General features: G+C 36.1%; 2 protein-coding genes across 4 annotated transcripts; one reads left to right on the forward strand and one right to left on the reverse strand.

Moving 5' to 3' along the window:
- Nucleotides 1-1616: 1616 nt before the first annotated feature.
- On the reverse strand, nucleotides 1617-2129 carry LOC139196126 (uncharacterized). The gene is made up of 2 exons (XM_070821786.1): nucleotides 2000-2129; nucleotides 1617-1834 (listed from the first exon to the last, which is right to left on the reverse strand). Exons 1-2 carry the CDS (start codon nucleotides 2127-2129, stop codon nucleotides 1617-1619), a joined length of 348 nt encoding a protein of 115 aa, XP_070677887.1.
- Nucleotides 2130-17528: 15399 nt separating this feature from the next.
- On the forward strand, nucleotides 17529-26720 carry LOC114819099 (nucleobase-ascorbate transporter 4). Of its 3 annotated transcripts, XM_070822362.1 has the most exons (17): nucleotides 17569-17850; nucleotides 18404-18501; nucleotides 18630-18806; nucleotides 19026-19126; nucleotides 19232-19307; nucleotides 19581-19640; nucleotides 19787-19962; nucleotides 20657-20753; nucleotides 21091-21177; nucleotides 21266-21324; nucleotides 21644-21735; nucleotides 21833-21910; nucleotides 22088-22248; nucleotides 22346-22460; nucleotides 23323-23378; nucleotides 25470-25673; nucleotides 26574-26720. In XM_070822362.1, the coding sequence occupies exons 1-17, from the start codon at nucleotides 17742-17744 to the stop codon at nucleotides 26670-26672; spliced, it is 1845 nt and encodes a 614-aa protein (XP_070678463.1). In that variant the 5' UTR covers nucleotides 17569-17741; the 3' UTR covers nucleotides 26673-26720. The 3 variants fall into 3 exon arrangements, with proteins under 3 accessions (XP_070678462.1, XP_028957972.1, XP_070678463.1); XM_070822361.1 differs by lacking the exons at nucleotides 23323-23378; nucleotides 25470-25673; nucleotides 26574-26720 and having other exon boundaries at nucleotides 17529-17615; nucleotides 17650-17850; nucleotides 22346-22842; XM_029102139.2 differs by lacking the exons at nucleotides 23323-23378; nucleotides 25470-25673; nucleotides 26574-26720 and having other exon boundaries at nucleotides 17562-17850; nucleotides 22154-22248; nucleotides 22346-22842.
- Nucleotides 26721-27019: the final 299 nt, after the last annotated feature.

Genomic DNA, 27019 nt, shown 5'->3' on the forward strand with positions numbered 1-27019 from the left:
TAAGACGATACATTTGAAGAGCGGGAAAAGACGCCTGAAGTAATGTCGGAGCTGGCTGGTCAGTCCCTTAGACCTTAAGGTAAAAGGGCGGCAAAGAAAAAAAAGAGTTCTACCAAGAATGACTACATAAAATATATGGATGAACTTGGTCGCCAAGGTGAACTAACCATGGCGTGGGACACGGCTAGAGATGAGGCAAAAGCTGCGACTATGCAAGCAATCTTAGCAGCTACTGAGAGACGTTATACAGCTAATGAGAGACAAAGAGAACTACTTAATCGAGAAATGGAGATCCTTAGAGAAAAAATGATGGCTCAAGCAGATCGTGACACTATGAACAAGCCTCTAGTAGGAATGTCTCTGAGTTCTAAATATTTTTGGACATCGGAAAAAGATGACGTGGTGCAAAGGAGGCGTGCAAGAAACCAGGGAACAAGTGGAGGAGGTTCTAGCACCGAAGATCCTAGCACCACATATCCTAGCTACCTTGACTTTATATAATTTCTAATTTATTTTTGTACTTTATGTAATTTTTTATTTATTTTTAGTACTTTATATAATTTCTTATTTATTTCTAGTACTTTATGTAATTTCATATTTATTTCTAATACTTAATGTAATTTCTTATTTATTTCTAGTACTTAATGTAATTTCTTATTTATTTATAGTACTTTATGTAATTTCTTATTTATTTCTAGTACTTTATGTAATTTCTTATTTATTTCTAGTACTTTATGTAATTTCTTATTTATTTTTAGTACTTTATTTAAACACACCAAATAAAATTACTTAAACACACCAAATAAACTAAAAACTTTATTCTTCGACCACAAGCTCCTTTTAAGTTTCTTCACCTTGTTTCAATCCCCACAAATGCTCAATCAAGTCACTTTGATGGCTTAAGTGCATGTATGGTCGTTGCATTGAAGTGTACCGTTCAATGATCAATTGATTGTAACATCCATCCGTTTTCAATGGCTCATGTTGCACGGGATCTTCGATGCGATCATGAGCACAATATATACGTGTTCTGAAATTGTTCATCGTGTCCGGCTCGTATTGATCGATGGCATCATAATCACACTCATCTTCCACAATGATGTTCTGGAGAATGATACACATCATCATGATGGATCGAAGAACTTCTACATCAAACAATCTAGCAGCAGCCCTGACAATCGCCCAACGAGCTTGTAGGATACCAAAACAATGCTTCACATCCTTCCTACACCCCTCTGGACATCTTGCTAAGTGTTTTTCCTTTTCACTTGGTGGATGTGGCACTGTTTTGACAAACAATGTCCACCTTGGGTAATTGTCGTATGCTAGGTAGTATCCTTCATCGTATTTATGTCCATTGACCCAATATATGACTTTTGGTGCTTGTCCTTGTAGCACGTCATCGAACACTAGAGATTGGGCAAGGACTTGAGGTCATTTTAAGCTCTGGAACACCAAAAAAAACATGTCAAATTCATGTATCAAATGATGCCACCGCTTATAAAATGATACTTTTGGCTCCTTTTTTTGTTGACATAAGCTCCTTGCCACGCACTTGGACAGTTTTTCCAGGTCCAGTGCATACAGTCGATGCTTCCAATCATGCTAGGAAAGCCTCACATCTCACCCTTCTTCAAAAGCCTTCGTAGGTCGATTGTCATGGGTTTCCGGAGGTACTCATTGTTGTTGAGGGCTTCGATTGCGGAGCAAAACCTCATCAGGGACTCTAGAACAGTTGATTTTCCCATCATCGTAATCTTATCCACTTGATCTGCAGATGCTCCATATGCAAGCATCCGCAAAGAAACAGTAATTTTTTTCTCAGGAAGAAGACCTAGAACATGAAAAACATCCTTTTTTTGCACAAAGTATGGATCATGGTTGCAAATATCAGTCATGATTTTGTTGAACAAACTTTGTTACATTCTAAAACGACGTCTAAAAATATGATCAGGGAATACACTGTTGGGGATAAAATAATCTTCCAAGAGATCATTACCTTGTCTCTCCCTCTTTCTATCCAAGTTTGCAGCACGTCTAGGTTTGAAGATCTGACCCACAGCTTGCATGACAAGACGGGAATGTGAAACTCTCTGCCTTCTATGTTCATCATCATCTTCCTCTTCCATTACGAATGCCTCATCTTCACCATCCTCGAGATTGAATGATTCTTCCTGTTTTTCCAACAATTTTTTTTTGTTGCTCATCGATTTCATACAATCTTCTTGAAAAAGACATTGTAAGAACTCAAGATTTAAAAACAGTGAAGAAGGATTATGAGCTAGTTTGAGTTTGGTGTATGAATTAGGATGGATGTAGGGTTTATATGGACAAAAAAAGAAAGGATGAGGTTGTGGATAATGCCACGTGGCACTACGTGATTTGTTAAAAATCTTATCGAAATCTATTCTAAAAGATTATAGATAGATAGTGACACGTGGTGCAACGTAATGGGTTCAAAATCTTATCAGAAATCTATCCACAAAAATAGTACTTTCGGATAATGGCATGTGGTGTGACAAGATTGGTTAAAAATCTGCAACAGGGTTGGTTCAAAATCTGATCAGAAATCTATCCACAAAAATAGTACTTTTGCATAACGACACGTGGTGTGACAAGATTGGTTAAAATTCCGTGACAGGATTGGTTCAAATCTGATCGGAAATCTATCCACAAAAATAGTACTTTCGGATAATGACATGTGGCGTGACAGGATTGGTTAAAAATTTGAAATTCAAATCCAACGGCTAGTGGCGTGGCACGTTCTGGGCTGTCCGATCTTGAGATCAACGGTCCACAATTTTAGATAAAAAAACGGAAAAAAAAACACAAAACGATAAAAAATAAGATCGTTGGCCACGTGTCCATGTCTAGGTTGTTGTATTTGATTATTTTTCAAATCCAACGGTTCCAATTAATTAAATTAATAAAAACTAATTAAAAATTATTAAAAATTGTTTAAAAATACAGAAAAAAATAAAAAAAATTATTATTATTTTTCTATAAATACCTAACCATCATCTTCCACCTTATACCACATTTCAATATTTTCAACGCTTTCAACCAAAGCTATCATATACTTTTTTTTGTGGAAAAAATGGCTTCGTGGAAGCTCATCAAAGATTTTACATTGTATCAATGTTGGGTTCAAATTACTCATGACCCTCTTACGAGTAATGAGATGGAGTTGCGAGAAATGTGGAATAGAATTAGTAATAACACGTGACGTGATAAGATTGGTTGAATATCTGATCGAAATCTTAGCTAAATTATTGTAAACAAATAGTGACACATGGTGCATTAGGATTGGTTGAAAATGATGTGATATAAAACATCACTCAAATTAAACCCTCTTATTGACAATTGTAGTAAAGATGTAAGTAGGGATCGTTCTAGGCCGGGGATTAGGAGGGATTGCTAATCTACTTAAAACTAACTTAAAAACATAAAACTAGGCTGAAAACACTTAAATAGACTTCTAAAGACTCAAAACAAACTAGAATGACTCAAAACTGCACAAAACAATGAAACTGACTCAAACTAGACACTAGGGATTACTTTGAACAAATTCTAACTTTAACTTGACTCAAAATACTAAAAGACACAAAATTGGACAGATTCTAACTAAAAAACATGACCAAGTCAAGGGGAATTGGGTTTTGGACGAAATTAAAATAAAAACAAACAGATTGTAAACTTAAACAAAGTTTGGACGAAATTGGGTGAATTAATGGATGATGGGCTAGCTAGAGGGTCCTTCTCCACACATGACACATATGCATACGAATTGATTTCCAGTTACTCTTTCAATAAACCCGGAATGACAATGCCGCAGATTAATCGTGTCATCACTAATTAACCCTCAAATTTTCCTTTAGTCATTGAATTGGAAGGACAACGCATCGGCAACCAAATTATTCTTTCCAAGTTCCCTACATGAACTACATAATAGAGACACAAGCAAAGATCATTAAGCTCTATGAAAATCATAAGCATTGACAAGGCATTTGTAACTATGACATCATGATACTCATGCCAGGAATTTAACTTAACACGATCGTGACCAGCCACCTTCACTACTTGTGAATATAAGTTTGTAACGATTATGTAAAACTCCATTATATCCTAGCATCAAATTCATGCATGCAAACTAAGTAAGCCTCCTTAATCAACATACAAGAATAAGTTCTGAATCAAACAGTTAACTCAATTGCATTCATAATTCACAAAATTACAACTGGAAATAACCAACTCATATTGCATATATAATCATGGTTTCAAAGTCTCCTCTAGCTAAAACGAGTTTACTCCTCATGTTCACAGCTAAAACAAAGAGAATAAAACTTAAACATTGAAAACTAAGATAGATTACACCTAAAAACGTCCAGCAATCCAACTTGAATAGCCAATACGTCCAAGGCTCCTCATTCTTCTTCTTTGCTGCGGCACAAGGTAGGGATGGAAGGTTGTTTGATGAATTGTGTTGGAAGATGGCTCAAAGTATGAATGGTAGTGAATGGATATCTGAAGGCTGTGGCACACACTTAAATATATAGCAAAGTATGTCAAAACCCTAGGGAATTAAAGCTAAGGTGCGGCAGAAAACAAAGGGAAAGAAAAATAAAGTTTGTTTATTATTGTAGAAGGATGTTTAACTCTAAATCAAATCAGAATCCAAGGAAAAGGTTAAGGGGACAAGGAAGGGGACATGGATGCCTTGCACGGCAAGGGAAAGGGAAAGGGAAAGGTGATGCAACAAGGAAGGGGACATGGATGCCTTGCACGACAAGGGAAAGGGAAAGGGAAAGGTGATGCAACACCCCTTTTGTGGCTGGGATTAGGGCTTCTAAAATCTTTTATTTAGTGTCCTAAAATAATTAGAGATCCTCCTTGCAGCTGGAAATTAAGTGGTGTAGGATTAGGAAAGTTTAGGACAAAATAAGGTAACTTTGGCTAGCATTCCTTCTTTCTTGCTTGCATCCTTTACTTCATTTTCTTGAATTAATTTCTTCATAACTTAAGCATAATCCTAGCTTCTTTTCGTCTTCAATTTCGTCCAACCACCTTGCTCCATGCATGTGCTATTCATTCCAAGTCCAAAACTGCTCCAAAATGCACTTTCTTGCCACTTTAGCCCTTTGGACCTAAAACACACGAAAATAGCTTAAAATACTAAAATAACTAGGAACTAACAACATAAATACCACGAAACAAGCTAACTAAGTCGCATAAATATGCTCCTATCAGAAAATCTTATTGGAAATCTATCAACAAAATAGTACTTTCGAATAATGACTCGTGGCGTGACAAGATTGGTTAAAAATCTTATCCGAAATTAAAACTATTTTTTTTAATTATTTTATAAAAAATTAATAATATTTTAAATGGCCTGGGCACCAACGCATTTTGTAAGGGTGGAGATGCATTTGGCCAATTAACTGTTCATTGGGGTCGGTCACTGTTCATTGGTGGATTAAATGGGCTGGGTGCCAGCGCATTTTTTGGGGGTGAAGTTGCTCTTATATAGACTTTTTATGACAGGTTTTGGGTCAGAACGTGGGTGTGGGTAGTGGAATTGGAACGACCTCCACTATCTGTTGCAGTTTTTAGAGATAAGAAGAGAAAACTCCCATTTCAGTTTTCTTTCTAGCGTCGAGCAACAACTCTTTTATTTATTTCTTTTATTTATTTATTTTTATGAGTAATGCTAGGGAGACCAAATTTGTAAACTAAATGATGTGTGACCAATAGGAAATGAGCACGCTTATCAACGTTTAAGTAATAATCCACTCATCAACTTCCATATCATTTAGTTTACAAAATTTAGTCTACAAATTTAGTTTCTCTAGCATTACTCTTTTTTTATCCACTTTTGTTTTTTTGTTTTTTTTTTTTTTATCAGAAAAAGGGCTTTAATCCATATTTGAACTTTAACTGCTTGATTTTTGGGCTTTAGTCATCAATGAGGTTTTCTTGAAACGGAGCCCAATTTAATTTTTTTGGTGGATTATTTTTTTTATCTCAACACGCTCTTTTGTAAAAAAATATTTTTCACCATCCCACTGATTACCATTGGATGAATTTCACTTAATCTATATATTATACAAATCTTAAAATTGAAACTATTCTAAACGAAATTAATATGCCCACCATCACTTTGGGTGGTTAGCAAAAAAAAAAAAAAAAAAAAAACACTCATTTTGTAGCCTTTGTAGTTTAAAAAGGATATGGATCTTATCCGGATCCAAATTGTGGGGATCCTAGGGATCCTCACATCTTAGCCATTTATCGTGCATCGTGCGGTCAGAAATTATTTGACTTTTTTATTTAAAATTAAACACAAATAGTACCTGATGAAAACTAATCGCACGATATACGATGAATGACTAAGATGTAGGGATCCCTAGGATCCCTTCAAAATTGATCCGGAGAGGATCCTCTTCCCTAAAGACTATTGACTAACGTGCTACTTGAACTAACCTTTTTTTGTTTGACCCAAAAAAAAAAACAAAACTGTTTTCTTGAATTTCTTTTTGTTTAGTTTATCTACAATATTTGTATTTTATAATCTAAACTATATATTAATAGGATTTCCTTTGTAAATAAAAAAACTAATAAAAATACAATTATAACCTTCAATACATAACTGAAAAAAAAAATTAGACAAGAAAAAAAATGTAGGCATTAAAGTAAGTTCGCACAAACAACTTTTTTTTTTAAACCTCACAACCATGTCGCCATATCATTACCATCTAAAGTCATTCTCTCTCCCTTTCTCTTTCTCTCTCCTTAGCTGCCAACACTTTTTTTTTCTTTTTTCTAATGCTTGCCTACCATAAAAAAATAATATTTGAGAAATATAAAAATTATATTTCTCACAAATGGAGTGTGTGACCTTTACTAGTAACAATTTAAAATTCTTTTTCTCAAATATGCACAAACAAACATCTACATATGTTGCAACCTAATTTTAAAGTTTAGTGATACTTCTCTTGTGACGACATGCCCCTACTTTTCACTGTAATTTCTTTTCCGTTGGTGTGAGTTGACGATTTTACCCTTTTTAGACAAAAGTGGAATTTGACGTGGACGTAGTTTTCTGCTTTTAGTTTTTTCTTCCTGGTTTCGTACTAAATTAGTACTCATCGCTAAGAACACGTGAGCGTGTGTTAGCCTCAAATCGGATCTGTAATGAAAAAGTTATGCTACGTTAAAGTACTTTAACAACAGGTATTTTTGTACACGCACGTACAAATTACCAGTGATTGGAACACTGTCAAGAGGATAGATTTTGTACATTTAAAATTCTGCAAAATCCATCCCTTCCTTAATTGGTGGATCTCGTTCCCTTCACCAATCAAATCCCTCCAATCCCTCTCCACCACTCACATCTCTTCCATCTCTTACCTCACCAATCAAAAAGCAACTCTCACTCTCTTCTTTCTCTTTCCCCGAATTTTTTTCTCTCTGCAACAAGGATGAACCACCCTCAAACCTCATCAATGTGACCTTAAAACCATACCTTCGAACTCGTATCACCACCACGGACACAACCATACCCATGGATCATGGTTTGACCGAGTTTGGACGTCGAACTCGGAAGGTCGGACTTGGCTCAGTTTTTCCTTGATGAGTTACGAGCGAGTTACAAGTTTTTTGGAAGTCTAAAAACCTCCACTCAATTCCCCGAGGTCTTTAGTGAAGGTTTGAAGGAAAAACAACCTCGATGGTACCTTTCAAGCCATTTTTAGGCCACCTTCATCCATTTTTTGGACCAACAAAAGGCACAATCGCATTCTTCTCTTCATAAGCTTCATTTCCATATAAATTTTGTGAAAAATGGTTGAGAAATGAAGAAGATATGAAGCTTTGAAATTTTACCCAGAAACAGGCGAAAATTTCTAGATCCTGGCAAGTTCAGATGGCGGTGACCGGCGAGGACCACCGGAGAAGACGACGAAATATTCTAACGGTGTCAAGTAATGTCGTTAAACTCTATTAGTTATTTAACAGAATATTTCGTAAAACTAACAGAGTATTCCTGACGGACATCAAGGCCTTGCTTGCGCGTGGTGGTGCATATGGTCGTGCCTTAGCCGGCATGTGGCGACGCGTCTGGCCTCCGATTAACCTTCTGTCAATTTGTGTAGGTCTATGACGTCGAGTAGATCGATTTCGTATATTCAAACCCTATGTTTGAGTTTTCATTTATGTGTTATTAAACTAAGTTAATTAGTAATTTCATATATAGGGGAAACGTATCCCGCGGACGTACGGGGTCAAGCAAGGCTCAGAGGCTTCATTTCGACTACGTAACTGTGAGTGGGTCATTTCTTTTTATAAGTATATGCGTACCTGCTAGTTTCCAATTATACTTTGAAAAGAATTTACTACGTATGCCATGCTTAGACTAAAATTACATGAAGTAGCGAAATGACAGAATTTAGGAAATTATTTTGAACCTTATAGATTCATAGGTATACGTGAGATGCCATGATTATGTTTTACATCTATGATTATTTAATGTTACAAGAACTGTTGTGTTGTTGTGAAATGCTAAAATAATCCCACGGGATGCGCATGTAAGTTACTTTGTTGACTAGAATTATTGAATTGTTATGGCATGATTATATTTATGTTATTTTCTCATCATTACTGCTCCCCAGTGTTAGTACTCGTCCCAAGGCCAAGGCCAGTCTTTCACGTGTATGTTTACATCCGCACAGTTCGCTCGCCTTGGATCCAAGTTAGGTGACAGTGTTGTTGTACAGATTGCCTTAGGCAATTCCGACTTGTATGTGGTCGCGCTTAGACGCCAGCCTTCACGTGATCGTAGTACTAGAGCGCATTGATTACACCCAGTCCTGTTCGTTTCAAAAATTATCTGTACGAACTTGTGTGTCAGCATAGGTTAATGAACATTCGTTATAATGTGTTTACTGTTTAGAGATTATGTGATTGCGGTCACATTGTGCTTACCTTGATAACTGTACTTTATTGAATTTTCTTGAGACTTTGTAGGCTACGATAAGTATTTTCTTATATTACAAAGTACGTGTATTTTTGGAAACTATACTTGGTTTTACGGTGAGGGGTTATAATGTTTTGAAAAGGTTTTTATAAAACGTTATTTTCTGACCCACTCAACTTTGATTTTGACCCCTCCGGATTTAGTAGCTGTGTATACGTGTAAACGAGGATTATGGCAAATCTCAGGAGATGGTTATCTTCAGTGGTATAACCCTCATCCTATTTACTATACTGTCTTATACTTTGACATCATGTGTGAAATCGGTTCAATCCCACTCACCCGCACACTGTTTTGATTAGGCACTGTTAGGTTTAAATTTATTCACATCCTTTGTCCACTACACTACACTATACTACACTTTATGGCTTCATCACCTTTTAGGTGTCAACCAGCACAACTCGATTCGGAGTCTAAGTGGACATTCCGGGTCGGGGTGTGTCAGTTTGGTATCAAAGCATACATTTGGACAGTATCGCGTTCATCACACGTGTGATGTAAGCATTCTTGGTTCTTAAACCTAATTTTCGAATCTTGGCACCTCGTTGAGCACGAAAAATGTGTTAACTTTCCCTAAGTTTTGGGTACTTTAGACGACTTATCGTCATTTTTGAAAATCGTTTTGGAAATCGCCCCTAGACTTTAAACGAAAAATCATCCTACCAAGGAATTTCCATTTTAGGGAACGAGTTGCTAGCCCCGCAGTCAGGCTAATGCATCAAGAGTTGAGTTTCACCAAGGATTTTCTGATAAATCCTATCACTTTTCTTCCACCATTTTTACCAACCCTTCGAGTTAGGAAACCATAAATGGTTTTGTTTCTTTGGTAGCACCTATTAGTTTACCCTCTCTTGGAATTCCTACAAAGTTTACTTTGTCAAGATCCTAGTAATGTCTTGAACGACAACCTGGTGCTAAAGTGGTAACACTCAAAGGAAAGTCATTTGAGGGACAATCACTTTTGGTCCCTTATGACACTAATAACTTCAAACGTGCTAGTGGCCATGCTGGATCTTCAGGAGGAAGATTGACTCCCGATAAAGTCTTTTTCAAAGTAGATCTTTAGCATGATCTTTTCCAGCCTTGGGACTTTCTAACCAACGCTAATTCCCAGATTTCCTTTTGATGTTGTACTTATCTTTTGAGTGAGTATAGGTTTACGGGTATGAGTCTTCTTATCTTGGGAGTAACAGGAATCCCAAAAACAGTAACCAAATCCTCCCAGAATCAACGAACTACTTCACTTGACCAGTTCATTTCCAATCACCCAAAGTTTTCTACCTATGGAGATGGATGTAGGTACTTCGGGAAGAGGTTTGGTTCCGGAACCTTATATGGCGGAGAAATAATAGGTTAGGGTTTAGAGTTTTTATAGGCCTTTTTTTAATATTTTGAGCTTAAAGTTTGGCAACACATTAGGTTAGCACATTTTAACTTACAAATTGGGTTTAGAAAATAATATCCAAAACAAATAATTAAATAAAAAAATTAATTTAATTAATTCGGTTCGGTTTGGTTTGGTTTTTTCGGTTTCGGTTCGGTTCGATTTTTGGTTTTTTTCGGTTTTCGGTTTTTTGAACCCACCCCTAACAACTAGTAGTACCAGTTTGGTACTGCTGTGATTATAGGCGGGTATCCTTGGTGTTTGGTAAACCTCCTAGAATCAGCTTCTTTTCACAATTCGGGTGAAAAAAGAAAAAAGCCAAAAAGCGAAAGCAGCAAATGTTGGTTTTGAAAAATTGTGGCTTTTGCTGCGTTTGTGCTTATACGCAAACCTATTTTTCGAGAGGAGCTGAGGCCTTTAATAAATCCAACACCCAAAGTGACCTTAAACAATTAAATAATTTACACATCATGCCAAGATGCTTTATCATCTTGCATCACCTCTACCCATGGCCCCGCCCGACTAACCAAATCGAAAATCCTTTTCCTTTAATCCATCAATTTGATCAAACTCGAATAAGAAAATTATTTTCCATTATAACTGTGGCCTTCCCCTTGCCAGCTGAAGTATAAGGGATGTCAATCTTGTTGGCCAACACAAGAAATGGAACAGTTGCAAACTCTAGGCTGGTCTAGGTGAGCTAGGAGGGTACATAGGCGGTCTAGGCGGGCGCCTCAACAAGTCTAGGTGTCATTTCTTAATTTTCAAACGCCTAGACATTAATTGGGACAGTGACCAGCCGCTTAGCGCCTAGACGGCGCTAGGCGGGGATTTTTAGAACAATGACTTATTCCACATCTATGTGTATTCAGAAATTGCTTAAAACTAGAGCAAAACAAGAGTAAGGTTGCATACCATGTCATTTACAAGACAACTCTGACAAAAACATCAGGCTTTTTACATTTTTGTCCCACCCAATCCCACGTTGATTTTTTCCGGTCTAAGAGCTATTAACTTGGTCAAGACAACCTTATTGAAGTTTCTCTCTTGAAACTGTGGTTATTTGTCAACAGACTGAATTTCCCGTTTAACCTTCCCTGATCATGGGGTGGACTGTTTCTTCTTTTCCTTTGCCCTGTCCGTTTTCCTGGCCACGTCCTCGTGCTATTTTGTTCTTTGCATCTGCTTTGGAGCTTTCCCTCCTTCCTTTTATCAATGAGTTACTTTATGACCAAAAAAAAAAAAAAGACCCAAATAAATAGAGGCCTCGAGCTTAATGCCGTTAGTTGGGCTCGGTCATATCCCACATGATCATTCACTATAGAAAATGGGTATTTGTTAACCAAATAGAAAACCGAAAGTGGGTATTGAAGGTTCAATGAGATAGATATGGCAACTAAATTTAGTAAGTGCCTTGAGTTTGTACCGAAAACCAAAACCAAAATATATGTAATTACCAAATCCAAAACTTTATGACTAGATTAAGTGCTTTAAGTTCCTACCCAAAATGCTGAAAAAGTGAATTCTTGTGGCACTTAACAAAGACTTAAGTATATTTCCTGGTAGCTGAAGAATGTCTTGAGTTTCTTGTTAAAGATGGGTTTGGTTTTTGGTAATTAACTTGGAAATGGGATTAAGAATATAGATCACCAACATAAACCCAACTTAAGGAAAGGAGCACAGGTTGGTATACCTTCTTTTTGACTCTGCTCCTTTCTTGCTCCATACATTAAAATCCAACCAATCAAAATTCAGAAATTGCAAAAGTGAAACAAAATTTGGATGGACATTTTACATTTACTTTGGCAAAAACCAACCACTACTCTTCTTGTTTTAAAACAAAACAAGGTCAAAAAGTTACTTGTGTAACCACAACAAGTTGTCTAATGGAAAAGTGCGAACAAAAGCTTTATAAAAAAAAGAAAGAGAAAAGGGAGGTATTGGGTTCAATACTTTATAAACTATGAATTAGCTTGATCATGGAGGGCCAAAAGTAGGGTGAAATTTCCAACTAGCCTCTTTCCTGCTTGGCAAGAGTGGATAATCGTGATTCGCCATCAGTTGTTCCCTTTATTTATTTATTTATTTTTTTTAAGTTACTCTAGTGTAGAGAATATATTTTGGTCACTAAAGAACAAATGAAAAATATATTGCATATACGAGTAGCGATATTCTGATTTAAAAAATAGTAATATTGTGTAAATAACATTGTTTAACTCTTTATGTGTGTAACACAAGTAATTTCTTCTCGTCCATGAATGACATTAAAATCATGTCTCTCACACGTACGTACCCATTTGATTTTAGAGAGGTTTTGAATATGGTTGTTTGAATTTAGGCTGATATGGGGAAATTAATATAAACTTTGGACTAACAAAATACTACCAAAAAATGGTTTTATGCACAAAAAGTGCAACTCTAATGCCGATGAAGTTTCAGGACTGAAGTCTAATTAAAAAATATGTGACAAAAAAAGGTACTTGGGTTTTGGATTTAGTAAATTCTAGCCGTGTTTAAGAGATAATTTAAACTACATATTAATAGAAGGGAGCTTTATATATAGAGACAAAAACTTTCACTATATTTTGAGGAACTCTACTAGTTTTTAAATATGTCAATGAGAGACAAAAACATAAAAACAACTAAAACCAAGCCCAAAAACATAAAAACAATGTTTTAAAATATCATCCATACCCTTAAGGCCTTAAGGTATTAATATAACTCAACCCTCACAACTCCAACAAAATTAATGTGCGCCATAAGTTCAACACATCCACGATTATTTCTACAGAATCAATTTTGAAACTATATGTTGAATCAGTTTGTATTATTTACTACTAGAATCAATTCAATCCGTCATCGACCATTTTTGCATAATTAGTTTAACTTGTCCTCGATAATTTTTGCAGAATTTCAACCCGTCTTTGACAATTTTTGCAGTTTTACAAAATCAGTTCAACCCGTCTTCAACCATTTTTTCATAATCAGTTCAACTCGTCCGTCCTCAACCATTTTTTTCATAATCAGTTCAACCCGTCCTCGACCATTTTTCCAAAATCTGTTCAAATCGTCATCGACCATTTTTGCAAAATCAGTTCAATTCGTCTTCAACCATTTTGCAGAATAAGTTCAACCCGTCATCGACCATTTTTGCAGAATCAGTTCAACTTGTCCTTTACCATTTTTTTGCAAAATCAATTCAACTCGTCTTTAACCATTTTTGCAGAATTAGTTTGATTTATCCTCGACCATTTTGCATTTCAATCCGTTCTCTACCATTTTGCAAAATCAGTTCAATTCGCCCTCGATCAATTTTGTAGAATCAGTTCAATTCGTCCTCAACCATTTTTGCAGAATCAATTCAACCTCATCCTCGACCATTTTTGCAAAATTAGTTCAACTCGTCTTCGAACATTTTTGCAGAATTAGTTCAACCCGTCTTCGACCAATTCAACCTATTCTCGATCATTTTTGTAGAATCAGTTCAACCCTTAGACTATTTTTGCAGAATCAGTTCAACCCGTCATCGACTATTTTTGCAGAATCAGTTCAAACTATCTTTGATCATTTTTGTAGAATTAGTTCAATCCGTCTTTGAAAATTTTTGCAAAATATGTTCAAACTATATTCGACCATTTTTGCAGAATCAGTTTCAAATAACTTGACCCTAGTAAAAATTATTGAGTTAACACAGCTGCGCTAATTTAGGTAAATAGTAAACAAAGAGAGATCCTTAAATCCTGTCGAGTCAATGATGAAAATCTAATTTATATTCCAAGCCAAAATATTGCTACCACCACTATAATATGTCATTAGACTTTTAGATTTCTTCCCCCTCCATAACACTTTATGGAGTTGAATGGTATTATGTATAACATTGAGAAATAATAATAATATTAAAAAATTTAATAAAAAAGAAATGAATACTTTGGATGCGGTCCATAATCCTTAACATTCTTTGACTAAAACCTTAATGGTATTCAAAGTTTGAACAAAGTCCATTGACTTTGTACACCTCATTATATTACAATTAATATTAATATTTTTGTAGTTTTGACATTAATTGTTTGATATTTTATGAAATTTATAATTCTATAAATTTAAAATCCCTCATTATAATACTATTAGAAATGGTATTATATTTAAAAAACAAAAATATTTAAATATATTCCTTTAGTGTTAAAGACAGTAATTTAATTTTACAAAACAAACTTTTTTTTTATTTTTTGTTTAAGTATCACGTACATGTGATTTTAACATCTCTAATTTTAAAAATTAAACCTCTCTGTCTCCTCACTCTTACGTTCTCGTTCACTCTCTTTCTTTCTCCTTCAATTAAGAAACAAAAATAAAAGGGTAAATTACATAGTAGCCCATCAGGTTTGAGATCTATTGCAATCTTATACAACATCTTTAAAACATTTCACTTTCATACCTCAAGTACTATTTTATTTCAATTTCATACAACCGTTACATTTTTCATCCATGGATCTATTAAATGCTAACGTGGCAGCCACATATATGCCACGTGGCTGCCAAATGTCTGCCACATGGCAAATAAAAAAAAATATATATATATTTTAAAAAACCTGTCTTCTTCTTCTTCTTCTTCTTCTTCTTCTTCTTCCTCCTCCTCTTTCTTCTTCTCTTCTTCTTCTTCTTCTTCTTCTTCTTCTTCTTCTTCTTCTTCTTCTTCCTCCGAATCTGGGTTGCAGATTCGGTTTTTTTTCTTTCTTTTTTTTTTTCTTCTTCTTCTTCTTCTTCCTCTTCTTCTTCCTCTTCCTCTTCCTCTTCCTCTTCCTCTTCCTCTTCCTCTTCTTCTTCTTCTTCTTCTTCTTCCGACTGTTCTTCTCCTTCTTCTTCTTCCGACTTCTTCTTCTTCTTCTTCTTCTTCTTCTTCTTCTTCTTCTTCTTCTTCTTCTTCTTCTTCTTCTTCTTCTTCTTCTTCTTCTTCTTCTTCTTCTTCTTCTTCTTCTTCTTCTTCTTCTTCTTCTTCTTCTTCTTCTTCTTCTTCTTCTTCTTCTTCTTCTTCTTCTTCTTCTTCTTCTTCTTCTTCTTCTTCTTCTTCTTCTTCTTCTTCTTCTTCTTCTTCTTCTTCTTCTTCCTCCTCCTCCTCCTCCTCCTCCTCCTTCTCTTCTTCTTCTTCCTCCTTCTTCTTCTGGGTTGCAGGGGGTTCGATCATTCTTTTTTTTTTTGCTTCTTCTTCTTCTTCTTCTTCCTCCTCCTCCTCCTCTTTCTTTTTCTCTTCTTCTTCTTCCTCCTTCTGGTTCGGTCCCTTTTTTTTTTTCTTCTTCTTCTTCTTCTTCTTCCTCCTCCTCCTCCTCCTCCTTCTTCTTCTCTTCTGGGTTCAGTCCCTTTTTTTTTTCTTCTTCCTCCTCCTCTTTCTTCTTCTCTTCCTCCTCTTTCTTCTTCTCTTATGGGTTCGGTCCCCTTCTCTTTTTTTTTTTCTTTCTTCTTCTTCTTCTTCATCCTCCTCCTCTTTCTTCTTCTCTTCTTCTTCTTCCTCCTTCTTCTTTTGGGTTCGGTCCTTTTTTTTTTCTTTTTCTTCTTCTTCTTCTTCTTCCTCCTCCTCCTCTTTCTTCTTCTCTTCTTCTTCTTCCTCCTTCTTCTTTTAGGTTGCAGGGGTTCGGTCCCTTTTTTTTTCTTCCAATTTCAGGTTTTTTAAAAAAAAATTAAAAAATTATTTTATTTGCCACATGGCAGACATTTGGCAGCCATATGACATATGTGGCAGCCACATGACATATATGTGGCAGCCACGTCAGCATTTAACAGATCCATGGATGGAAAATGTAACGGTTGTATGAAATTGAAATAAAATAGTACTTGAGGTATGAAAGTGAAATGTTTTAAAGATGTTGTATAAGATTGCAAATAGACCTCAGACCTGAGGGGCTACTATGTAATTTACCCAAAATAAAAAATTACAATAAAAACTTCCAGTAAAAAGGAAATTAATGATTAATTACTGGATTATATGACAATAAAAGTCCAAAAGTCCCCCGACATGGTAATAGGATATGATATACTGCTGCAACGTACAGTTCCTGTCTGTCACTGAGATACGACTCTGATGGTCTCTAGTCGTACAACCCTAGGGCTGCTCTCTCAGGGAAGCGTGCAGGTCACGTGACCAGCAAACACAGAAGTTTGAAGAAAATGAAAAGTTCTTGGCCCTCCAAGCAAACTGATTTGGCTCTGCAATTCCGGCTGGTCATATTTCAGAATAGAAAATAATGATTGGGATCATGAAAATATTTTGTGGGAATTGAAAAGCTAATGGGAATTTTTATTGTGTAAATTTGTGTCATTGTCAAATAAATACAAGGAACAAATTAATACTCGTAATAGAATATATAATGTAAAAATGTATGCATCATACATTACTTGTAAATTGGATAATACTAGGGATACTAATTGTATTGATTAAATTTGTGTCATGTCACCAATAAAAAATAAGTACGTTAATCAATACTTAAGAAACATCAACTTCAATATCATTTAGTTTACAAAATTAGTTTTCCTAACATTACTCCTTGTCAATTAGAAGACTAATCACACCCATTGACATTGTTGCAAGAGTTTGATACAACTGATCAAGGTATAACTAAGCTTAGCGATACTCCATTTCTCATTCACAAATATGCATAAATGGCTTACGAAAAGTTTGAAAATAAATATTTTTTTATATAATATGTTAAACTGTGATAAATATCTATGGCATGTTTACTTAGTAGATTTGAACATGAAATTTCGGGTGCAAGGACGAAAACTCTTAATCAACGAAGTTACAAATCAGTTGTATTTATTTTAGAGTTAAATATTATTAAAGAGTGAGTGCATACATTTATTTTTAATTACATTCATATTTACCAGTTACATCTCTATCCATTATAAAGATAGGTCCCACATACACAAGATCCGCATGAATGAAATCCAACTTTATTTGAGTGATAGTCAACCAAGTAATTAGTGTAAAATCAGATACAAAAGCATTGGTGTTAGTCTTGAAACTTGAAAGAAAATTGTAACTTGGTAAGTAAGTTGGTGATAAAAATGGTTTTGGGATTTGGATAAAAAGTCATAACGTATGTGCCTAACATCTCTCCCTCTAATTGCATGTACTTAATGATCATCGACACTCTTGTCACGCTTTCAGGACCGAAACGCACAACAGCGCGCAGCACACAGCTCTGAGCAAACAGAGAGAGAGAGAGAGAGAGAGAGAGAGAGAGAGAGAGAGAGAGAGAGAGAGAGCCTCTGAGTTTTTGAGCTCCCCCTCCCCCTCGAAGGTTCAAGCTTTTTCCTTCCTCTCCACCATCAACAGCCATGGCTGGCGGCGGAGGAGGCCCCCAAAAGACAGATGACTTCCAGCCTCACCCCATCAAGGACCAGCTTCCCGGTGTCGACTTCTGTGTCACATCCTCTCCCCCATGGCGTACCCCCTCTCTCTCTCTAACGTGCACACACACACAGAGCACTAACCTGTTTCCATCACATTGCATTTACCATGGATCATAGGAGAAAGTTTCCATTTTTTTCTATGATGGTATTTTTACATTTTCTGAGTTTTTGGGCAATGTCAGTTTTGTTTGGTTGCCAAGTAAAAAAATGGGTTGTAAGAAAAGAAAATGGTTTTCCAGAGATTAGTTTGCGTGTGTGAGAAAATAAAATGAAACAAACTCTGATAAAGATGCTTCCTTTATACTAACATGCTATTTGTTCTCTCTCGATAATCGCATGAATTACCCTTTCTGTGTTTCAGTGTTTTCTCTAGAATCTCTTAAAATTTTCTCAGTTTACCCCTCTCTTTTTCTCGTTTTCCTGCATTTTCCGGGAAACCAATCACCCATTAAAGCATTTTGTTTTTGGCTATGATTCCCTGTATTTTATATTCTGTTTTCCTTTTCCCTCCTATTTTTTCTTCGTTTCCTGCTAAAAAGTTTGTATTTTGTTGCACTATTTGCTAACACTTGTTTGATTGAATGCAGCTGAAGCCATACTTCTGGGATTCCAGCATTTCCTGGTAATGCTTGGGACCACTGTGTTCATCCCCACATTACTTGTCCCTCTCATGGGTGGTGGCAATGTAAGACCTCCTTATACCCCCACATTTACAAATAAAAAAGTTGTTACCTTTTTGTTTCCTACTTCTGATTTATTTGCTCGTAGTGTTTATATTTCTAACAGAAATTTCTATGTTTTTTGTGTTAATAGGTGGAGAAGGCTAAAGTGATTGAAACAATCCTCTTTGTTGCTGGGATCAACACACTCTTGCAGACTTGGTTCGGGACTCGGCTTCCAGTGGTCATGGGGGCCTCATATGCCTTCATCATCCCTGTTGTCTCCATTGCCTTGTCCAGGAGGTTCGATGTCTACATAGACCCCCACCGGGTTGGTGTCCCACAATTTTTACATTTTCCTTTTTTCGTTGATTTTAGCTTTCTGTTGGACTCTAGGACAGAATGTGTGGATGGTAAAGAAGGGTTTGCATTAAAATGGCTACAGTTTACTATTTTGTTTTGACATAGAGGGAGTCTAATGCATATGATTTCTGGGGTTTTGAGTTTTTTCATACATATGCTCATTGTTATCTGCGAATGTTTTCTTTAGAGGTTTAAGGAAACCATGAAAGCAGTGCAAGGAGCAATTGTGATTGCATCTCTCTTGCAGGTGATCTTTGGTTTTCTTGGGTTTGTGAGAATTTTTGGGAGGTAAGCTGCATCGGCGGTGAAGCCAAAGTTAGAATTTCTTGATGTGATTTTGTAGTTATTACTTTGTCTAAGAAAGAACTTGATTATTGATGTGGCTTGATGCAGGTATCTTAGTCCTCTCTCTGCAGTTCCTCTTGTAACGCTTACTGGACTTGGGTTCTTTGCATTTGGTTTCCCTCAGGTAACATTCTGAACCAATCATTGTGTTACTGCTCAGTGCAAATAATTGGTTTGTAAGAAAGTGGAAGTTGGAACCTTTAGTGGTCAATTCATGATGTTAAATCTCAAATGTCATTTCTACGAAAAAAATATAGTATTTAATCACGGGAGCTTTTAGGCACTACTTTAAACTTGGGTTTGATATTAACTCAGACCTCCTTTAAGCTTCTCTGTCAACTACATGTCGGCATTACTTTGTTTTGATTTTTTTTTTCTTTTTGTTTGATGGTTGTAGCTGGCAAAATGTGTTGAAATTGGATTACCAGCACTGATCCTTGTGGTTTTCATATCACAGGTGGGCAATGTCCTGAATGATCATTTTCATGCTGACATCTTCAATTTAATTTTCAATATCTCATGTTATATTATGTATAGAATGTAAAATATGCATATCTACTCTTACTAATAGTCTGTTCTGATATTTGACTATCGTTACTGCAGTACACGATGAGGTTAAAACCGCCTATATTTGGTCGATTTGCCGTACTGTTTACAGTTGCGATTGTATGGACATATGCAGAAATTTTGACAGCAGCTGGTGCGTATAAGAAAAGATCTTATGCAACTCAAATTAGTTGCCGCACTGATCGTTCAGGGCTGATTAGCGCTGCTCCTTGGTAAACTTCAACTTCTAGCTAGCATTTGCATTTCATGCAAGAAGCACCTGTACTGACATTTTCAATCGATCATTCATGTTTTTTATTTTGTTTTTTATGTTAGTGCTCAACCATTCATGGCTAATGCTAATGGATTTGTTTCCCCATATGAATGTTCTGTAAGAGAGTTGTCGATAACAGTTTACTTCAGCGGGAAATACTTGTTTGCAATGAAAATTGAGATGTGCAATTATATAAGCCCAAATACAGGATACGGTCAATAGAGAAATTGTTGGAGGTGGATTATTTGAAAGAATCAAACATGTTCTAGTTATGCACTCTGCAATGATGATCTTCGTGCTTTTCAATATTTCTGAAGAACAATTCCTGTTTTGAGTAACCATGGGATCTTATTTTCCTTTATCTGTTAGAGAAAGCTGTTCTAGTTATACCGTGTTTCCGCAATTATGTTGTGGGTGTTTTCCATGTTCTGAAGAAAACTTCCTGTTTTGAGTTACTATAAGATCAAACTTAAGCCTAATTATCATAGTGCACTTGCTGAGGCACCATAAACAATTACGTCCACTCTTATCTCTTGGTTTCATGCTCCAGAAGTTTACTCCTGCATTGCTAGATGCTGGATCATTGTAACGTAATTCATGATTTTAATAAAACAGTATGCCATTCAATAACGTTTCTCTTCCACCATATGCAGGATAAGGATTCCCTATCCGTTTCAATGGGGGCGTCCTGATTTTAATGCTGGAGATATTTTTGCAATGATGGCTGCGGCTTTCGTTGCCATTATTGAGGTAAGACTTATGAATTTCTTTCTTGTTTCTTTAATGAATTGCATATTCTAGTTTTGATAATTCAAGACTGAATTTACAAAGGCAGATGTTTATTTTGCATATACACATAAAGTAGACCAGACATCTTTATTACGATTTCTTGAGGAAACTTGTATTAATATGCCTTCATAGATGGCTCTCTTGACGTTTTAAGCGAAGAATAAATATGACATTCTCATCTTAAGCTAATGTTATCTTTTGACTTGAAATATGTTTCTCAGTGAAAGGTTTATAAAATGAATACGCATTGCTTTTCATTCGCGCTGACATATTTTTACTCCCCATTCATTTGGGGCAGTCTACAGGTACATTTATTGCGGCGTCAAGATATGGGAGTGCCACCCCTATACCACCTTCTGTTATCAGCAGAGGTGTTGGCTGGCTGGTAGGAAGTGGTCCGATTGAATTCTAATGTTATTCACATCTTTATAGTTGTGGCAATGAAAAACTTAATTCGTCTTGTAAAATTTCAGGGCGTAAGCACTTTTCTGGATGGAATATTTGGCTCAGTATCTGGCTCCACTGCTTCAGTGTGAGTATTTAACTTATGCAATTATGATGTCTTTTGTTGTATAATTATGGAATAAGGACCTATGCTTCTCTGACTCAATTTTACAGTTTGTCTGCATATAATTTTGAAGAACAATAATATGAATCACTGTTCTGAATCCATATTACAAGTGCCCCATGGTTGCTTAGTTTTAGGCATTGACGGCGTGGGCACCTTAGTTGTAGGCTTGTAGAACTCTGCGTTAACAGAAAACTCATCTAAAGAAGAAAGAAACTATAATCGTTAACCGAAAGAAAAAGAGAAAGCAACTGTGATCTAATGATCCTACCCTATTTTCTAGTGAAAATGCTGGCCTTCTGGGAATGACACGGGTTGGAAGTCGGAGAGTAATTCAGATATCAGCAGCCTTTATGCTCTTCTTCTCTGTATTAGGTAGAGTATTCCGTTTTACTCATTCAACAATACAAACTATTCATAACTTTGTTTGCATTATCTAGTATGAGTGTATCACTAATTATGTCATGCGCAGGAAAATTTGGGGCTTTTCTTGCTTCGATACCAATGCCAATTTTCGCAGCGTTGTATTGCGTCCTCTTCGCCTATGTTGGTAAGCATTTCGTTCCTAAATCATAATTATGACTATGTATTGTTGATTTTCCACTTTTGAGTATATGTGGACTGAATACTTAATATATCTCAGTTTAGTGTCTATGCTCCTTCAGAGTTCACATATTAGATTTATATTTTGAAATGTCGATAGTGATATACGTTGAGTGGTGTGCAGCTTCTGCTGGCCTTGGTTTGCTCCAGTTCTGCAACCTAAACAGCTTTAGGACGATGTTCATTGTAGGCTTTTCTATCTTCATGGGTCTTTCGGTGACAGAATACTTTCATGAATACCACTTGATTTCTGATCGCGGTCCTGTTCACACTCGTTCCATTTGGGTGAGTAGTTTTAATTGCAACTTATCTGCACAGCTTAAAAGTTGTCTTACACATAACTCTCTGCTAACTCATGAATGTTGCTTATTTGAAACTGCAGTTCAACAATATCGTTGAAGTAATTTTCTCGTCTCCAGCAACCGTTGGCATCATTGTCGCTTTGTTCTTGGACTTAACTGTCAGCCGTGGACACAGCACAACTCGGAGAGACAGTGGTAGGCACTGGTGGGAAAAATTTCAGAATTACAACACAGATACCAGGAGTGAAGAGTTCTACTCACTGCCCTACAACCTCAATAGGCATTTCCCTTCAGTTTGATGCTGAGCAGCGTTCCACTCCATCCGATACTTCTGATCGATGAAAAGCTCTCATAGCGGAAACTAAAAAGGAAGAGGATCTTTTGTTTTGATGTCGAGCGTGACAAAGGAAAAAAATGATACGTACCGGAGTGTTTTAGAATGGGGATACCATTCAGTAGTTGAACACACTCTAAGCTTGTAATTATGCTCTTACAGCTGAAAACTTATCATGGAAAACATCTAATTACTGATATTTCAAGAATTTGATATGTTATAAAGAGAACTACTTAATTTATATATTGGAATTGTTAGTTCTTTCTGTTTTGGATTTATTTTCTATGGCATTAGAGATCTACTAATCTGATGCCTTTGCCTTGTTCTGGTGTGAAACATTTACACCAGAACAAGGAAAATGAGAGACTTGCATGAATTGAGGATGTAAGGTGCCAGTGTCTCAAAACCATCATGCGTCACCACGTTTTTAACTTTCCACATGATGTTGCATGATTTGATTGGGAGGCTGTTTACTTAGCGTCCTGATTACATGTATCAGACCCAGGAAGCAAAATAGAATCCAGGTAACCAATTGAGAAGAAGAATCCAAACCCAAAACTAGCGGTGAACTTTGGTATCCAAAAAGAAAAATCAACTAAATTTACGTAGAAATCAATATATGCAATTCTTGTTCCAAAGTTGAAAGAGGCTATAAGTTCGAATTCATCTCTCTGTTTTGATAAAGTATTTAAAAAAAATAAAAAATCACATTCTTGATTCCAGGGGTGAAGTGGTATCCAGGTCACAGGGCCGCTGGTGTCAATTCCGTGTTTCTTGTGGTCAGCAGTTTTGCTTCTTATTGTTGCTGCCAAAGGAGGTGCAGTGAAATTCACAAAAACTTTCACTATATTTCAAAGAACTCCACTAGTTTTTAAACATATCAAGAAAAGACAAAAACACAAAAACATCTAAAGCCCAGCCCAAAAACATGGAAACAATGTTTTAAAATACCAACCATAGCCCTAAGGCTTTAGGGCTATTAATAAAACTCAACCCTCATCACTCAACCAAATTAATATGTGTCATAAGCTCGACTATTTCTGTAGAATTAGTTTTGAAATTATATGTAGAATCAGTTTGTTTCCTTTATTACTAGTATCAGTTCAACCTGCCATCGATCATTTTCGCAGAATCAGTTCAATTAATCATTGACCATTTTTGCAGAATCAGTTTAACCTGATCTCGCCTATTTTTGCTGAATCAGTTCGACCTGTCATTAACCATTTTCGCATAATTAGTTTCAATTAATCATTGACCATTTTTGTATAATCAATTCAACCCGTCTTCGACCACTTTTATAGAATCAATTCAACCCGTTCTCGACCATTTTCACATAATCAGTTCAATCAATAATTGACATTTTTTTCAGAATTAATTCAACCCGTCTTCGATCATTTTTGCAGAATCAGTTCAATAAGTCATCGATCATTTTCTGTAGAATTAGTTCAACCCATCTTCGATCATTTTGCAGAATAAGATCAATCGGTCATTGATCATTTTGCATAATCAGTTTAACCCGTCATCGACCATTTTCGCAGAATCAGTTCTATCAATCATCGACCATTTTTGTAGAATCAGTTCAACCAGTCATTGACTTTTTTTGCAGAATCAGTTCAACCGTCTTTGACAATTTTTGCAGAATTAGTTCAATCAGTCCTCAATCATTTTTTGCAAAATCAATTCAACCCGTCTTCGACTATTTTACATAATCAATTCAACTCATCTTCGACCATTTTGCAGAATTAGTTCAATCAATCCTCAACCATTTCAGTCATCGATCATTTTTGCAAAATCAGTTTTGTATAATTTTTAGTATAATCAGTTTGTATAATTTTAGACTTTAAGTAGAATTAATTTGTATAGTTCAATAAAACTACATACATGACAATATTTACAAAAATTCATTGATTATGTATTGGTTTATCAAGTCGTGGGTGTGTCCAATAAATTTCCATTTACACTGGATTGCTTTTACCAATTTACAACCAATTATGGATGAGCACATAAATTTTGAACCCAAGGTCCCATAGATAAGGGCTAGCGTTATAATTTCACTCGTTTTGGCGAGTTAATGACCAAGGCTGGTATCTATCATCGCCTCCAAACTCGGATTTGTTCCCTACAAAAACAAAAAACACTTTTACTTTGAGTTCATTGCTACCTCTTAAGCATCTGAACCGTCGATATTAACCATTAAAATTGCCATGAACTCTCGTTCATGAGAATTTTTAAACAGAATGCAAATAGATTCTAATTTGTAATGTACACCACTAACATTACAAGGGTTCTCACCTAGAAAGAAGAATTCATTTAGTTATACTTCTACTCTTCCGAATAGTGTCTAATTTTAAATAACTGATGCTACAGGCACACAAAAAAACCCTTCGGAATAATAACAATAAGGTACATTAACTAGGCTTCTACTTCATACCCCGGAAAACTGAACGCAATTAGGATTAGTCAAATAAGGATATAAAAACAAATTTGGAAACTCAATCAAGTGCTAAATTTAAACACTTTGCATTGAAAACTCAACCCCCACAACCCGTCTAGCAGCAAAAGTTTGTTAACCCATATATCAAGCAAGCCAAAATAGAAATAGACAGAAGCAAAAATCACCAACTTATAAGAAGGTTCTTTAGCAGTTTCATCAATATCCTAGGAAGACTCAACAATACCCATTGAGAAAATTATCTTTCGAACCTGTAAAATATAAGATGGTACAAAATCAGAAGCAATTTACTTCCATCACGCATACCATCCTTCGGTTGACTGCATAACTTTACAGAATTACTTTCAATAATTAATTAAACAATATTTCAACAATTTTCATGATTAACTTTTACCATTAAAATCGTTATTATCCGTAGCCATCGGTGTACTATGACGCGGAGCAAATCAAGCCGTTCAGCAACGAAGCTCTCGCGACGAAAGAGAAAGGAAGAGGGAGAGGAATGAAGACCTTTGTAAGTGTCGCAATGGACCGGCGGCGGAGTGAAACAGTTTCTTTCGATTCGGAAAATAACAACGACGAGGAGCTTGAAAGGGGCAGCAGCGATCTTAGCGATCGTAAGGTTCTGAATTTTTTTTGTCAATTAATCTAGGGTAAATCTCAATTTACTACCATCAAGTTTCGTGATGTTCAATATCTAGTACATGAATTTTTTGTTTCATCGTAGAGTCATACCTAAAATATTAATTTTGAAACAGTCTCATTTTTTTTCGTTCTAGAGTTATACCTAAAATGTTAATTTTAGAATAGTCTCATTTTTTTCGTTTCAGAGTCATACTTAAAGTGTTAATTTTGGAACAGTCTCATACATGTTAAGTTTTTCGTTAGAACTTTTATTAACTGATGACGTGATGCCCATGTGGACAATTACTGGACGTCACGTATCAATATGGGCTCACTTCAATATTAAAAAAAAAAAAAAAAAACACAAAAAAAAAAAACATATATATAAATAAATAAAAAATTAACCCACCCATCTTCTACCTCCCCCACCTTGTCCCTTCCTTCTTTCCTCCGCAACCCCCACCCTCTCTTCTCTCCTCTGCAACCCCCACCCACCCTCCCTTCCTTCTCTCCTCTGCAACCCGCACCACCCATCTTGCTTGACATTTCCCAGAGTTGTTTTGCTGTTAGGTCCCAAACAAATCATCTTTTTAAATCTAAACCCAAAACCAAAACAATAACACAAAACCAAAATCAAAGATTCAAATTTTATTGTTTTTAGAGAGAGAAAGTTTTAGAGAGAGAAAGGGAGAGAGGGATGTGGGAGTCAATCTTCCTAACGTTGGTAGCGACGGCCAGAAACAACATTGGCAAAATTCTTCAGAAAAAGGGCATTGTCATTCTTCCTCCTCTCTATTTCAAGCTCAAGGTAGTTACTCCCTCATTTATTTTTTTGGTTTGCCCATTTTGGCCTTTTTTATTATGTGATTGATGTTTGAATCCCAATTTGTAATTTTAGATTTGGATTCCAGGATTCCGGGATTTCGATTCCAACTGGGAGACGATAATGATTCGTCCGGGAGCTTGGGTGCGATGGTTGATGAGCTGCAAAGGCTGAGGGTCAAGAAGCTTTGACGCGAGGTCCGCCATTGCGACGTTTCGATCACGTAAATTTCACTTCCCTTGCAAGAGATCTGAGTGTGAGGCGTCGTCATTTAATGGTCCTCCATGGTTGCGCGTTCGTTCCGTGTTCTCTAGCCATGTTCCTCTCATTTCATCATTTTGTTTTCTTTGAAATTAGGGTTTTTGGTTTTATACCAATTGAAATCTTCGAATTCTTTCTTTGACAGTGGATGATAGATGATGATAAATGCAGAGGAGATAAGGGAAGGTGGGTGGTGCGGGTTGCAGAGGAGAGAAGGGAGGGAGGGTGGGTGGGGGTTGCAGATGAGAGAAGAGAGGGTG

Source organism: Malus domestica, chromosome 05, assembly GCF_042453785.1.
Source record: "Malus domestica chromosome 05, GDT2T_hap1".
Lineage (NCBI taxonomy): Eukaryota > Viridiplantae > Streptophyta > Magnoliopsida > Rosales > Rosaceae > Malus > Malus domestica.